The sequence below is a fragment of the Neopelma chrysocephalum genome, unplaced genomic scaffold, assembly GCF_003984885.1.
Source record: "Neopelma chrysocephalum unplaced genomic scaffold, ASM398488v2 Primary Assembly neopelma1_77, whole genome shotgun sequence".
Taxonomy (NCBI): domain Eukaryota; kingdom Metazoa; phylum Chordata; class Aves; order Passeriformes; family Pipridae; genus Neopelma; species Neopelma chrysocephalum.
Genome location: NW_020897738.1, coordinates 1,891,866 through 1,904,659, shown reverse-complemented (window position 1 = coordinate 1,904,659; position 12,794 = coordinate 1,891,866). Strand labels below are relative to the sequence as shown.

The 12,794-nt window shown below is 56.7% G+C and overlaps 2 protein-coding genes across 2 annotated transcripts in view; one reads left to right on the top strand and one right to left on the bottom strand.

Moving 5' to 3' along the window:
• Nucleotides 1–2,016, bottom strand: part of SSH1 (slingshot protein phosphatase 1) — a 34,921-nt gene extending 32,905 nt beyond the window's left edge. The window contains exon 1 of the mRNA XM_027689278.1: nucleotides 1,914–2,016. Within this exon, the coding sequence (XP_027545079.1) occupies nucleotides 1,914–1,979 (66 nt within the window). The 5' untranslated portion in view covers nucleotides 1,980–2,016. The remainder of the gene's footprint in view (nucleotides 1–1,913) is intronic.
• An 834-nt stretch (nucleotides 2,017–2,850) lies between these two features.
• DAO (D-amino acid oxidase) lies at nucleotides 2,851–12,498 on the top strand. The gene is made up of 11 exons (XM_027689634.1): nucleotides 2,851–2,981; nucleotides 4,290–4,495; nucleotides 4,604–4,718; nucleotides 5,038–5,114; nucleotides 5,528–5,593; nucleotides 5,845–5,899; nucleotides 6,322–6,426; nucleotides 7,263–7,345; nucleotides 9,302–9,419; nucleotides 10,002–10,100; nucleotides 10,479–12,498. Exons 2-11 carry the CDS (start codon nucleotides 4,302–4,304, stop codon nucleotides 10,611–10,613), a joined length of 1,047 nt encoding a protein of 348 aa, XP_027545435.1. The 5' UTR covers nucleotides 2,851–2,981; nucleotides 4,290–4,301; the 3' UTR covers nucleotides 10,614–12,498.
• The last annotated feature ends 296 nt before the right edge of the window (nucleotides 12,499–12,794 follow it).

The window sequence follows — 12,794 nt, the reverse complement described above, 5'->3', positions numbered from 1 at the left end:
CCCCCCTCGGACCAGCTAATCGGGGGAGTCACAGGGACCTGACAGGTGACAAATAGGATTGTTTACCTGGCAGGAGTGGGGACAGAGCAGAGCCAAGGGCAGCGAGCACCAAAGGAAAGAGGTGTAGGAGAGAGGGATGCACGGGAAGGGTGTGCAGAGAAACACCAGGCCTATCTTTGAAGGTCACAAAAGAGATGGATTAGGAGGAAAAAATGCAAGAAAGAAAGATGAACTGGAGGTGCAGCTGTGTTTGAATGGCATGTGGGAACTGCAGGGAGGGGAGCAGAAGCCCAAGGCCAGGCAGAGGCAGGAGAGGGCATTTCTGAGATACAGGAGTGGAGGGGGTGTGCAGCAGAGGTGGCACATGCAGGGTGCCAGGCAGGCAGGACACAGATGCACAGGACATGGCACCACAGGGCACCAGGGTAAGTGTCAGGTACAGGCCCTGGAGCAGCAGAGCTGGGGCAAGGACAGGGCAGCAGCACAGTGCAGGCCGTGCCACAGTGAGGAGTGGCAGCAATCAGGGATGTCACACAGGTATGGGGTGCAGCATGACAGAAGCTACTCCCAGGGTGGAGCAGGATGGAAGCTGCTCCCAGGGAATGGACCACAGCCACCTCAGGGAAGAGCTAAGCTCTCTGGGGGGCAGGAGCTGCAGCAGGAGGGGGAAAAGGCAGTGCCATGGCAGCATAGGGACAGAGGGGAAAAGCAGAGCATGCCTGGGTAGGAGTTGGTGGCAGCTCTGGGATGTCAAGGAGGGAGAAGGTCTGGGGTCAGCAAGCACAGCTGCTCCATGGAGACAGGCCCAGCACACTGCCCAGGGATTTATCTGGCAAGGGAAGGTTCAAACAGGCTGCCCAAGGGGTTAGGGAGCACAAGCAAATGCTGGGTGAGGGCTGGAGTGGGAGACACGGGGACCAGGGGCTGTGTGCAGTGAGGGGAACATGGGACAGACCCAGGCCTGGCTCAGCCTGGCAGCATCACAGGGCTGGGGCTGGGCAGCACTGGGGGCTGTGAGGGGAAGGGGCTGGGATGGCTGGGGGGCTGTGAGGGGCTGAGCTGGGGCCAGGAGGGTCAGGGAGCTGTAGGGGGTCAGAAGGCTGCAAGGGTCAGGGCTGGGAGGGGATGAAGACAAGGGGTAAGTGGCTATGGGGGGCCAGGGGGCCATAGGGCTAGAAACCATAAGGGGGATGGAGTGAGGGACTGAGGAGGGCTGTGAGGGCTGAGCTGGGGCCAGGGGGCTCTGGGAAGTCAGGCCATGGGGACTGCAAGGGATGAAGACAGGGCAAGTGGCCATGAAGGGCCAGGAGGCTGCAGGGCTGGGGACCATGAGGGACCAGGGCCTCCCTGTGAAGGGAATGGGGGATATGGGAGGGTTGGGGGACTGTGGAGGGCAAGCAGGGCCCAGGGGACTATGGAGAGTCAGGCCATGGGGACTGGGAGGGGATGAAGGCAGGGGGTGAGTTGCTATGGGGGGCCAGGGGGGATGAAACCAGAGGCTGGAGAGGTGTGAGGGGCCAGGGTGGTGGGGCTGGGCCATGAGGGACATGGGATCTGGGCCTCTGAGGACGGAGCCAGGGCCTGGGGAACATGGGGTGGCTGTGAGGGGCCTGAGCCTGTGAGGGGGACGGAACCAGGAGCTGTGAAGGGCCAGAGCCGCGAGGCCGGAACCAGGAGGGACCTGAGTCTAAGAGGGGGCCGAAGCCAGGGCCTGGGGGAGGCCATGAAGGACCCGGGTCTGTGAGGGGACGGAACCAGGAGCTTCGGGCCATGAGGTGCCGGGGGGGGCCGTGAGGGGCCTGTCCCTGCGCGGGGCCTCACCCCGCCCCTCCCCTCTCCCCATCCCCCGCCGCCGCCGGCAGGGCACACTGTCCCCTTCCCTGCCCGCCCCGTCCCGTCCCCTCGCAGCTCACCTCGCTGGTGCTGGCGGAGGAGGCAGCACTGGGGGTCGGCGAGCGCTGCAGGGTGACCAGCGCCATGGCTGCGGCACCGGCCCGGCTCGGCTGAGCCGCCCCTCGCGCGGGAAGGGGCGGGGCCTGCTGCGCGGGGGAGGGGCCTCCGAGTGGGCGGGGCTTGATCCTGCCCCATCCCACCCCAAATCCCGCCCCATCCCACCCCACCATCCCGTTCCACCCCCTGCCATGGGCAGGGTCACCTTCCACTAGCTCAGCTTGCTCCAAGCCCCGTCCAACCTGGCCTTGGACACTTCCAGGGATGGGGCAGCCACAGCTTCTCTGGGCAACCTGTGCCTGGGCCTCACCACCCTCACAGCAGAGAATTTATTCCCCATATCCCACCTAACCCTGCCCTCTGGCAGTAGGAAGCCATTCCCCCTTGTCCTGGCACTCCAGGTCCTTGTAAATAGTCTCTCTCCACGTTTCTTTTCAACACCCATCAGGTACTGAAAGGCTGCAACTAGGTCACCCCAGCGCCTTCTCTTCTCCAGGCTGAATAATCTCAATTCCCCCTGTCTACCCAAAAATTGAGCCTGAAGCACTCAATTTTCCCAGATCCTGCAGGAATCTTGTGTTCAAGGAACAACTGGACTTAGCACTTTGGTTAACCACATGGTGATTGGTCAAAGGTTCGACTCGACAATCTCGGACGTCTTTCCCAACCTCAGTGATTTTGTGATTCTGTGAATGCAGAGGCTGGGAAGTCATTGAATCGCTGTGGTTGGAAAAGACCTCCAGGATCATGCCCACTAAGGCAATGCCGGTGTCCTGATCCAGCGGTCACCATGGTGACCAGTGTCAGGGATGTTGTTCTGCCACCCGTGGTGGTGACTCCGCTTCCCATTGCTCTGGGACCGGCTGCCAGCAGCACGTGGGAAGTCCACCTCCCCAGGGCTGGAGCAGACTTTGGCCCTGCTGCCCCAGGCACTTAGACTTTGCCTTGCTGGACTGTAAACGAGCCACTCTGAACTCTGTGGAAGCCTCTGAAACTCGCAGTGACTCCTCTGAGGACCCCCCACTCCACAGGTAAAAACCTGTATTCCTGTTGTTTTTTGGCCAGTGAGGTGGATCCTCCTCGGCTGGAGCTGTGGGGGCAGTGGGGGAGAGTCCCCATGGCTGCAGGTGGGGGAGGTGACCCCGGTTCCGTGGGGTTTTTTTCCCTGGGGTTGTAACACCACAGCAGATGGGAAGCAGCTCCCGCGGCGCTGCCGTTCCGGTGACTCATCCCTCCATCCCAGCAAATGTCAGTCCCACTGTGGGCAGCCTTTCCAGCAGAGATGCTGCACTTCACCTTGTCCAAATAAAATTGTGGGCTGGAGTTTATTCCTGCTCCCAGAACCAGGCCTGGGGTGCAGCCAGCACGTCCTCCCCTGCCCATGCTGTGGGATCTGACCCAGCCCTTCCCCAAATCAGTCCCTGTCCACTCCCTGCCCAGGCAGTGACCACAGGGCTTTTCCAAGGCAGAAAAGCTCTGCTGAGAGGGAATCAGGGGACTGAGGAGGCTGCAGACCCTCTTTGCAGCTGCAATTTCCCAACAGTTCTTTCAGCCATGCCAGGAAGGGTTTGGGGTGGTGGCACAGCCACCTTCATGCAGCCCCAGGGGTGACAGCAGTGTGAGGATCCAACCTTGCACTTATCACACCTGGCATTACTCCCTGGAAAACATCCAGTGCTTCCTATGTCTTTTATCCATGCCCACCTCTTGCCTCCAGCCTGTGCCCGGGGCTGGGAAGGATTGGGAGCAGCCCAGAGCAGGACTGGGTCAATGGGAATGGAGGGCTTACACCATCCCATGGCAGCCAGTGTTAGTGGTGGGTGCTCCCACCTCTCCCTGGCTGGTGGGAGGAAGAGGAGGATGCTGAGGGCTGTGCTGCTTTGTCCCGAGGTGCCACAGGGCAGGAAGCACCTGGAGCTCTTTCTGCCAGGTGAGGAATGTGGCCATGGGCAGCTGAGCCACTGGCAGAGCCAGGGATGGAGAGACATTCCCCAGTCCCCATGGGGAACCACACCCCCTCATCCATGATTGATTCCTGTGCCTGGTCAGCACAGGCAAGGGTGGAGGAGGACCTGGGAGTCTTTACAAGGAACGCACAGAGATGTACCATGAGGACCGTGGTGTGACTTTTGAGGATGGTCCTGGGCAGGGCTAAGGGTTGGACTGGTTGATTCTCGTAGGTCCCTTCCAACTCAGCACATTCTGTGAGTCTGTGAGTCTGTGACCTCAGCCCTTCCCTACTGCTCAGGCAGTGGAGCCGAGGCCGGGTGGGGTCCTGGGGAGCTGCTTCTCTCCCTCCTGGGCAGCCCCAGCTGGTCCAGCAGCCTCTGTCCCCGCAGGGAGCCGGAGCCATGCGCGTGGCCGTCATCGGAGCCGGGGTCATCGGGCTCTCCAGCGCCCTGTGCATCCACGAGCAGTTCCACGGGCTGGTGCCCTCCCTGCAGCTGGAGCTCTACGCCGACATCTTCACCCCCCACACCACCAGCGACGGCGCGGCCGGGCTGTGGCAGCCCTACCTGAGCGACCTCGGCAACCTGCAGGAGACGTGAGGGACAGGAGGAGGAGGAGGAGGCTGGAGTTGTGTCCTCCCAGGTGTGCCCGGGCACAGCTCCGTGGGGCTGGCAGAGCCATCACTCCCCTGTTCTCATCGCAGGCTCTGGAATAAAGAGACGTTCGATTACCTCCTCGGGCACCTGCACTCCCCAGCAGCCCAGGAAATGGGACTTTTCCTGCTTTCTGGCTACAACCTGTTCACTGAGCCGGTGCCGGTAAGGAGCAAGTTCCAACAGGGCTGGGAAAGGCTCCAGCTCCTCCCCGAGGGCGGGCAGGGCTGTGCCTCTTCCCAGCCAATGCTCCCGAATCCTTCCAAGTTTGCTTTGTGCCAGTGCCTGGGACACGATGTTTTCTGTGCCATCCCGGTATGAGGAAGGGCCGAGGGAGCAGCAGAGCCTCTCCAGCCCTGGTTGGCAGCTGCCCCCCCATCTGTGTCCCTCTGGGATAGGCTGTGTCCCTTTTCCCCCAATTCTGTCCCATGCTGACATGGTGATCCAGGTTCACTAATGATATCAGAGCTTTTCTCTACTGTAGGACCCATCTTGGAAGAACATTGTCCTGGGATTCAGGAACTTGACACCAAAAGAACTTGAACTCTTCCCTGGTTACAGGTATTTTTCAGTCTGATTTCTGGAGACTCAGGCAGGGCAGGTGTGGCTGGACACCTCCCTGACATGGGGCAGTGGGGACAAGAAACTGCAGGTGCAGAAGTGTCCTACAGCTGCTTTCCTTCAAATAAGTAGGAAACACCTCAAATGGCCAAAAAAGCAGCAGCCCAGCATGGAAACCATTCCAGCTCCTTTCTTACCTCATCAGATATTGTCCAAATAAAAATCAATATAAGGTGTTTTATGCTGTAAATGGGGGGAGGAGCGGGGGAAATTCATGCACTTGTTGTGCAAGGGGAAATTGGGGTCTCAGGGGGAATTGGGGCCCCAGATCCAAGTGGCTGTTGGGAGCACCGGGGCGGGAGGCTCCTGTGAAGGTGCTGCAGGTCCTCACACCTCCTCTCTTCTGGTTTCAGCTACGGCTGGTTCAACACGGCACTGATGCTGGAGGGCAGGAGTTACCTGCCCTGGCTCACCCACAGGTGAGTGGATTCCTGCTCGTTGCCCCAGTGGGGTAACACCCTCCCCACTTTAAGAATGAGCCCAGGGGTGTATTTTTGCATGAGAAAAATGAAAGTAATGGGATGCTTGGAGCTGCATCCAAGAGCTTTTGGCTATGGGAATATTTGGGCTTGATTTCATTCCTGTAATTCTAACACCAAGTGGGTGCCCTGGCACTGAATGATACATTTGCTTTTAATTTGCCAGTAACAAATGAATTTGTTCTTCCCAGGCTGACACAGAGAGGAGTGAAGTTTTTCCATAAGAAGGTTGAGTCTTTCCAGGAGGTGGGTGGGGATGTGGAGGCAGGGCAGGGGGCACAGCCCTGTCTCAGTGTGGGGAAGCATCATCCAGCAGGCATGTCCTGCTCTGGGATGTCCTTGGCATCAGTGATGGGCCAGGGGACAGGAGCAAGGCTGTGCCAAGACCTAGGAAATACGTTCTACCAGGAAGGATAAAGGGGCTTGGGCATCAAGAGGTGGCTGAGAGGGTATGGGTAAAGTATTAGTCCAGCATGGATTGGCAGCTTTCCCTGGAATGGCTTCCCAGCACACATGGGGTCTCAGCAGGAGCCGTGGGGGGGGAAGCTGTGTCCTGGATCCAGCCCTTATGGTTTATCCATTACCACATGCTGGACTGAGCACTCAGCTCCTTTTGGAGCAGGAATGTTGTGCCCTGAGGGCAGCACCCTGTGTCCATCTCTCCCCAGCTGTTCTCCCAGGGTGTGGATGTGGTGATAAACTGCACTGGGGTGCGCTCAGGGGAGCTGCAGCCGGACCCGGAGCTCCAGCCTGGCAGGGGCCAGGTCATAAAGGTGAGGTGGGGGTAGGGCTTGGGGCTTCCTGTCGCAGGGTATCTTGTCTTGAGGCCTGGTCCGGTGGGGGAAGAAAGACGCACAAGACACACAAGACACACAAGGATAGTGAGACGAGATGTCTGCCTGCTCAGTGCAGCAGGCAGCCTTTATTGAGTTTGCCAACTTCACACACAACACAAACATATTCCCACAACAACACCCAGGAATCCAAGCACCTGCACATTATCAAACCGTCTTAACCTTGTACTCCCTGCAACCCAAGGCCGTGTCCATGGAAACCATCTAACCAGCTCCACTGCTTCCATGGAACACGGCCTAACTTTTGCACTGCCTCAAACTTTAATTGTGGGGCTACGACTTCCCCCCACAGCTTCCCAAAAACCTACTTCTTACCGTGAGGAAAACCTGTGTCCTCTGGGGCAAACCACGGGCTTGTGGGTTGGACCAGCACTGGGATCAGGTCCTGATTCCCAGCAAACACTGGTCGTGTGAAACCCACCTGGATCCCATTCCTGGTTCAGTTGTGGGAAAGCCCTCAATCTCCAGCCTGTTTCTCTACTGGGTGAGCATGGGGGGAGGTCAAAAGCATAATGCTATTAATAATAAAACGACATAAAATCCTTGGGAGTAGAGGATGATTATTTGGGCAAACAGGCTCATGCCAGTAGGAAGCTCCTCCTCTTCCCTACCTGCATTCCCATCCACCTGTCTTCCCAGGGAGCACAGAGCTTGAGCAGACGGTCCCACATCTGGCCCCTGATGTCCCTCCCGCTGCCTCCCAAGCTGTCACCCCACTCTCCATCTCTCCCTGACCCTCTCCCCTGGTCTGCCAGGTCCTGGCCCCCTGGGTGAAGCATTTCATCATCACTCATGACATGAAGTCTGGGATCTACAAGTCTCCCTACATCATCCCAGGGTAGGTGACAGCGGCCCTGGAGGGTCTGGCTGGTGCTGGTGACATTCCACTGTCAGTGTCCCCAGAGTCCTGGCTTGGACACGGCTCCTGCTGGCACCTGCCAGGGCCTGGGGTCACCCCTGGCCTGCTGGTGCTTTTCCTGGCTGTGTGGGAGGGGAGCAGAAGGACGTGAGCAGCAAAGTGAGGGAGCTCCCAGAGCCTCAGGACTTCAGTGTCCCATCCTTTTCCAAGGAGCAAATCCCACCAAAGCAAAAAGTCAGTCCTGGCCAGGTCCTCAATAGGGCCAGACACTGACCGTGTAGTGGATATTTTGGGGGAGGCCTTTTGTTTTCACATTTGTACCCATCTGTTTTATCAACGATGCTAGAATGCATTGCTGATCCCTGCTCCCATAAAACCAGGGCAGGAATCCTTTTACTTTAATAAAACCTCCCCTGGAAATCTCAGCCTTCCCCTCACTGGCCCCTGAGGTGTGCCTGAGCTCTTGGTGAGCCTGGAGGCATCCCATTGGATCATGGAATGTCCTGAGTGGGAAGGGACCACAAGGATCATCCAGTCCAATTCCTGGCCCTGCCCAGGACCCTCCAACAATCCCACCCTGTCCCTGAGAGTGTTGTCCAAACACTCCTGGAGCTCTGTCAGCCGTGGGGCCATGACCATTCCCTGGGGAGCCTGTTCAGTGCCCCACCACCCTCTGGGGGAAGAACCTTTTCCTGAGATCCAACCTAAACCTCCCCTGACACAGCTCCAGCCCTTCCCTCTGATCCTGTCACTGGTCACAGAGAGCAGAGATTGGAGCTGCCCCTCTTGAGGAAGTTATGGATTGGGATAAGTCTCCCCTTAGTCTCCAGGGCTCCCTGCCACCTCCCTGCCAGACTGTGGAGGAATCCCAGGGGAAAACCTTATGTCTGTGTCCTCCTAGGGCTGAAATGAGATCCTGGTCCCAAAAGCACCATGTCCAGAGCTCAGAGAGTGTCTGTGGCCAGGCAGAGCCCAGCTTCCAGCACTTTTCCTGCACTTCCCACCTGCTTCCCACCAGCAGCTTGCTCAGGGAAGTTGGGATCTATTTGAGGCAGCAGCAGTTGCTGTGCCCAGGGAGCTGCACTGCAGGATAAATAAACACATCTGCTGTTCATCCCAGCTCTGCTTCCTCCTGAGGGCAGGCAGAGACCCCACTCTGGCAACGGAGAAGGGTTTTTTAAGCTGGAACTCCAATGCTGCATCTCTGGCACTTCCTATTGTCCCAGTATTCCAGGATTAGGCAATAAGCCAGGTTGTAAATGGAGCTTTGCTTGCTCACAGCCCCCAAGCATCGTATTCTGAGCGATTTCTGATTACAGTCCCAGACAAATTCCTCTCCCTGTGTTTGTTTAACTCAAGCTCTCAGAGCAGCACCAGGCTGATCCCTAAAGAAGACAGATCCTCTTCCCTGCTGGAGAGCTTGGCCCTGAGAGGATTCCTTCCACATGCCCCAGCCCTTTTTTTTTGTGCTTCCCAGGGATCACACAAGGTTTTGGAAGGGTCCAGCCAGCACAGAACCCCTCACTTCCCCCCAGCCTTAATCTGCCTCTTTTCCTCTGCTAATCCAGGGGAGTTTTGGGCAGCAGCAGCACCAGTCTGCTTCTCTGTGCTTCCCTCCAGAGGCATCCCGTTCCTTCCAGCTCTTCTCCAGGCAGGCAGGAACAGACCTGTTTGATAAGGATGGAATTATCTGTCTGGTTTGCCCAGACAAGGAAGGGCCTTTTGGGTGCTGATAGGATTTAATGAGGTACTTGCTCCTGAGCTGAGCAGGCACCGCTCTCCACCTGCTCCATGTGGGAGTTTCTCCAGCAGGAATATGTTGCAGGCTCAGAATGTACCAGGATCCAACACCACACACACACACAGAGTCCCTCCATGAGATGACCCCGCAAGGGACAGCTAGGGACACTCACCCTGTGTGTCCTTTGGTTGCAGGAGCGAGTTCACGGTCCTGGGAGGGATTTACCAGCATGGAAACTGGAGCGAGGAGAACAGTGCCCAGGACCACAAAACCATCTGGGAGAGCTGCTGCCGCCTGCTCCCAGCTCTCCAGGTGGGTGACCTGACCCGACACCCACTGGGATGGGGCACAGGGAGCTGGGGAGCTCAGGGATGTGGGAATGGGCACTGGAACAAACCACAGAACCTCAGTGTTTCCATGAGTCTGTGTTTCCATCCGTCACAGATACCCAGGGCTCTTCCACCCGGCTGATGGACAGGCAGGGACAAAGTTTGTAGGAAAAATAATTCCTCCTAGAGCTGGTAAAAAAGTAGAACTAAAGCTCTGGGAGGTCCCAGGTTGTGGTGTCTCCATGGCTTTAGAGCAGGGCTGGTGTGGGGTGAGGCTGGTATGTGTCCACTCCCAGTGCTGCTGTTGTGCCCTGGATCAGCAGGAAAGGCAGCACAGGGATTTGCCTCACCTGCTCCACACAGGCTGGTGATGAGCAGCTGTAATCCCAAATTGTTCTGCCTGGTCACCCCCTGCAGCATCCCAGGAGCTGCTGCAGGACTGGGGACCCCCTGTCCCTGCTCTTCTCGTGGATCACCTGGAGCCGTGGGGTTTGGCTGCTGTAATTCCAGGGGTGCTGTAATTCCAAGGAATGCTGTGCAGATGCTGATGTACTTTTGCTTCCAGAAAGCAAAGATCATCACTGAGTGGAGTGGACTGAGACCGTCACGGCCCCAGGTTCGCCTGGAGCGGGAGAGCGTCCGGCACGGGAATGTCCAGGGAGAGGTATGTGCACAGCCCCGGGGGCTGAGTGCAATTAGTGACCGTGTTAATTGTGCCCCAGTCCCCATGACCTTTGCAATGAAACACCAACCAACCCCCTGCTGTGCCCTCAGCCTGCCCCACCATCCTTGGCCTTTGCTGTGGCCCCACCAACAGCCAGGGAATTTTTGATTCCATTCCAGCCCAGTATCAGAGAGAAATGTCAGAGACACAGAAACACGATACTGATGTGGCTGCCCCGCCCATGGAAGCGTCCAAGGCCAGGGCTTGGAGCAACCTGGGATAGTGGAAGGTGTCCCAGCCCATGGCATGGGGTGGAACTGGCTGGGCTTTAAGGTCTCTTCCAACCCAAACCATTCCATGACTGTGATTCTCCCTCAGGTGATCCACAACTACGGCCACGGCGGGTTTGGGATCACCATCCACTGGGGCTGTGCCATGGCAGCAGCCCGGCTCTTTGGGAGCATCGTCCAGGAGAGGAGGAAGGTGGCCAGTTCACCACAGCCCCGCTTGTGAGTGCCTGCTCACCCCTTTGGGAGTGCCTGCTCACCTGGATCATCCCAACAGCAGTAGCTTAGAAATCACACAGAACAATGGGAATAGCACAGGGATACGTGTGGGTGCTTGACCCTCCACAGCTCCAGCTCAGGGCCACAGTGCCTCGCTGCCCTTTTCCAGACAGCTCAGCTCCCTGCACAACCTGCCCAAGGAAGGGCTTTAAAATCTGGACTAATTACCCATGGCAAAGCGCAGTCCTGTCTGGGATCAGCCTGCAAAGGGCAGGCAGGGTTCAGCTGAAACCCCGACAGCCCTGCAGTTCATCTGCACATGGGACAGGATCTGAAACCAAGCCAGTGCCACCTGAGGTCTCCCCTGGTGCTCCAACACCCAGCGTGTAATTAGATTTCCAGGCTCCCCCCAGGAGGCAAAAGCTCCTTAGTAGGAAGAAGCTCTGAGGCTCCCAGGGAAGTAACAACAGCTCTGGGAGCACGTGCCTGGGTTCCACCAGCTTTCCTTCCATTCCTGCCAGGACAAAGCCCGGGGCCACAGCACCTGGTTAGTGTAGCTGGGAACAGACAGCAGCACTTGCCTAAAATGGGCTTTCCAAAGGATGTTTTAGCAACAAAAGCAACTTGTTCCAGCCCTGGACTTGCCAGACTCTATATATAGCAGAGAGCAAAATAGCTCTTCTTGTCCCTAAAACTCCCATGGGCCCCTCAGTTTCCCATTTCTCCCAGCTGTGGGACATGGCTGGGACACAGCTCAGAGAACAGGGCTGGCTCAGGGCAGGTTGTGCTTCCCAGAGGAGTTGGGGCAGCTCCCGGGAGGGCAGGATTGTTTGGGGTGTTCAGGGATGCTCCTGGGGACCCAACACACTGTTCTGAAGGTACAGCCTGGCTGATTTTTCAGTGCCATGTGTCTTTCCTGCTCTGCAAGCCATCCCAGGCAGGGCACTGGCTGGTCAGGAAGCATTAGCCTCAAATCCGAAGGCTGTCCTGAGCCCGGCACAGTGCCTGACTCACTCTCCTCCACGGATAAGCCAACTGTTCCTTACTCAACCGTGATGCAGCTCCTCTCTCCCTATGACTCCATGTGCCAGGAATAGCTCCTCAGCCTGCACCTCGGGAACGGGAGATGCTGCAAATCAGCAGCATTACATGGGAATTCTCATGCCTGTGGAACTCCAGCCCAAGGAAAAGACTCACTGTTGAAGGCACAGTGAGAGCAGAGTTGAAGTTCCTCTGGCTGTGATTTTGGCTCAGTGCTGGTGCGCCTCACATCCCCGAGAAATATAAAACATCCAATGGTATCCGGGGTTTGGGCTTCCTGGCTGCAGGACATCATCCCTTTGGCTGTGCTGACACCTGTAAGGGAGGTGAGACAGTGTCCAGAGAAGGGAAGGGTCCAGAAATTGGGAGCCACTGTCAGGCCCAGTCTGTCTAAAGGGTTTTCCACCCTCTGGCAGCTCAGCGGAGATGCTGCAGCCTCAGGGTAAAATCGGGAGTAGGGCAGGAAAATGAAAACCAGAGCTGGAGAAAATTCACCACCAATTAATGCTGAACCCAGTGGTCTGTGGTCCCACCTCAGGAGAAGCCACTCAGGGGAACTGAATCCCTTTGATTGCACTTATTCCAAATATGAGACAGTCAGGACCATGTTCTCATCTGTTGTAAATCCAAACTGTGTGATCTCAGAAAAGCTACACTGGAAGAGCAGGGGAGCAGGAAATCACTGTGTACCTTCAATGAGCAGCTGATCCTTCTGGTCTCAGAGCTTACAGGAGCCAGTGTCCTGTGATCTCACATGGCCTCTCAGGAAACAGGAATGATTTGATCTGTAATTTTATTTACAGGCTAATTTTGTTTGCTCTCTAAAGGCACAATTTCATATTTGTGAACAATAAAGGAAATATTCAAACATCTCGCACGTGATGCTTTTTCTTCCTAATGATGGCACAGGCAGGGCCTCCAATGCTAATTCCATAGAAACATCCCAATAGATCATCATTCCATGTCTCCACCCACATTTTTCCTGAACATTGCATGCTGCAGGAGGAAGAGTTATTATTCCATGTTCCGAGCAGACAGTGAACCTGAAACATCACTGTGGGAAGGTCTGTGGTGGCTGTCAGTCCTCAGGGCATCAAGAACTCACAGAAATCATGGAATGGTTTTGATTGGAAGAGACCTTGAAAAT

Coding starts and splice junctions, on each gene's coding strand:
- DAO (XM_027689634.1), top strand. CDS start 4,302: ATGCGCGTGGCCGTCATCGGAGCCGGGGTCATCGGGCTCTCCAGCGCC. Junction 4,719..5,037: donor TGTTCACTGAGCCGGTGCCG/GTAAGGAGCAAG, acceptor TCTCTACTGTAG/GACCCATCTTGGAAGAACAT. Junction 7,346..9,301: donor TCTCCCTACATCATCCCAGG/GTAGGTGACAGC, acceptor CTTTGGTTGCAG/GAGCGAGTTCACGGTCCTGG.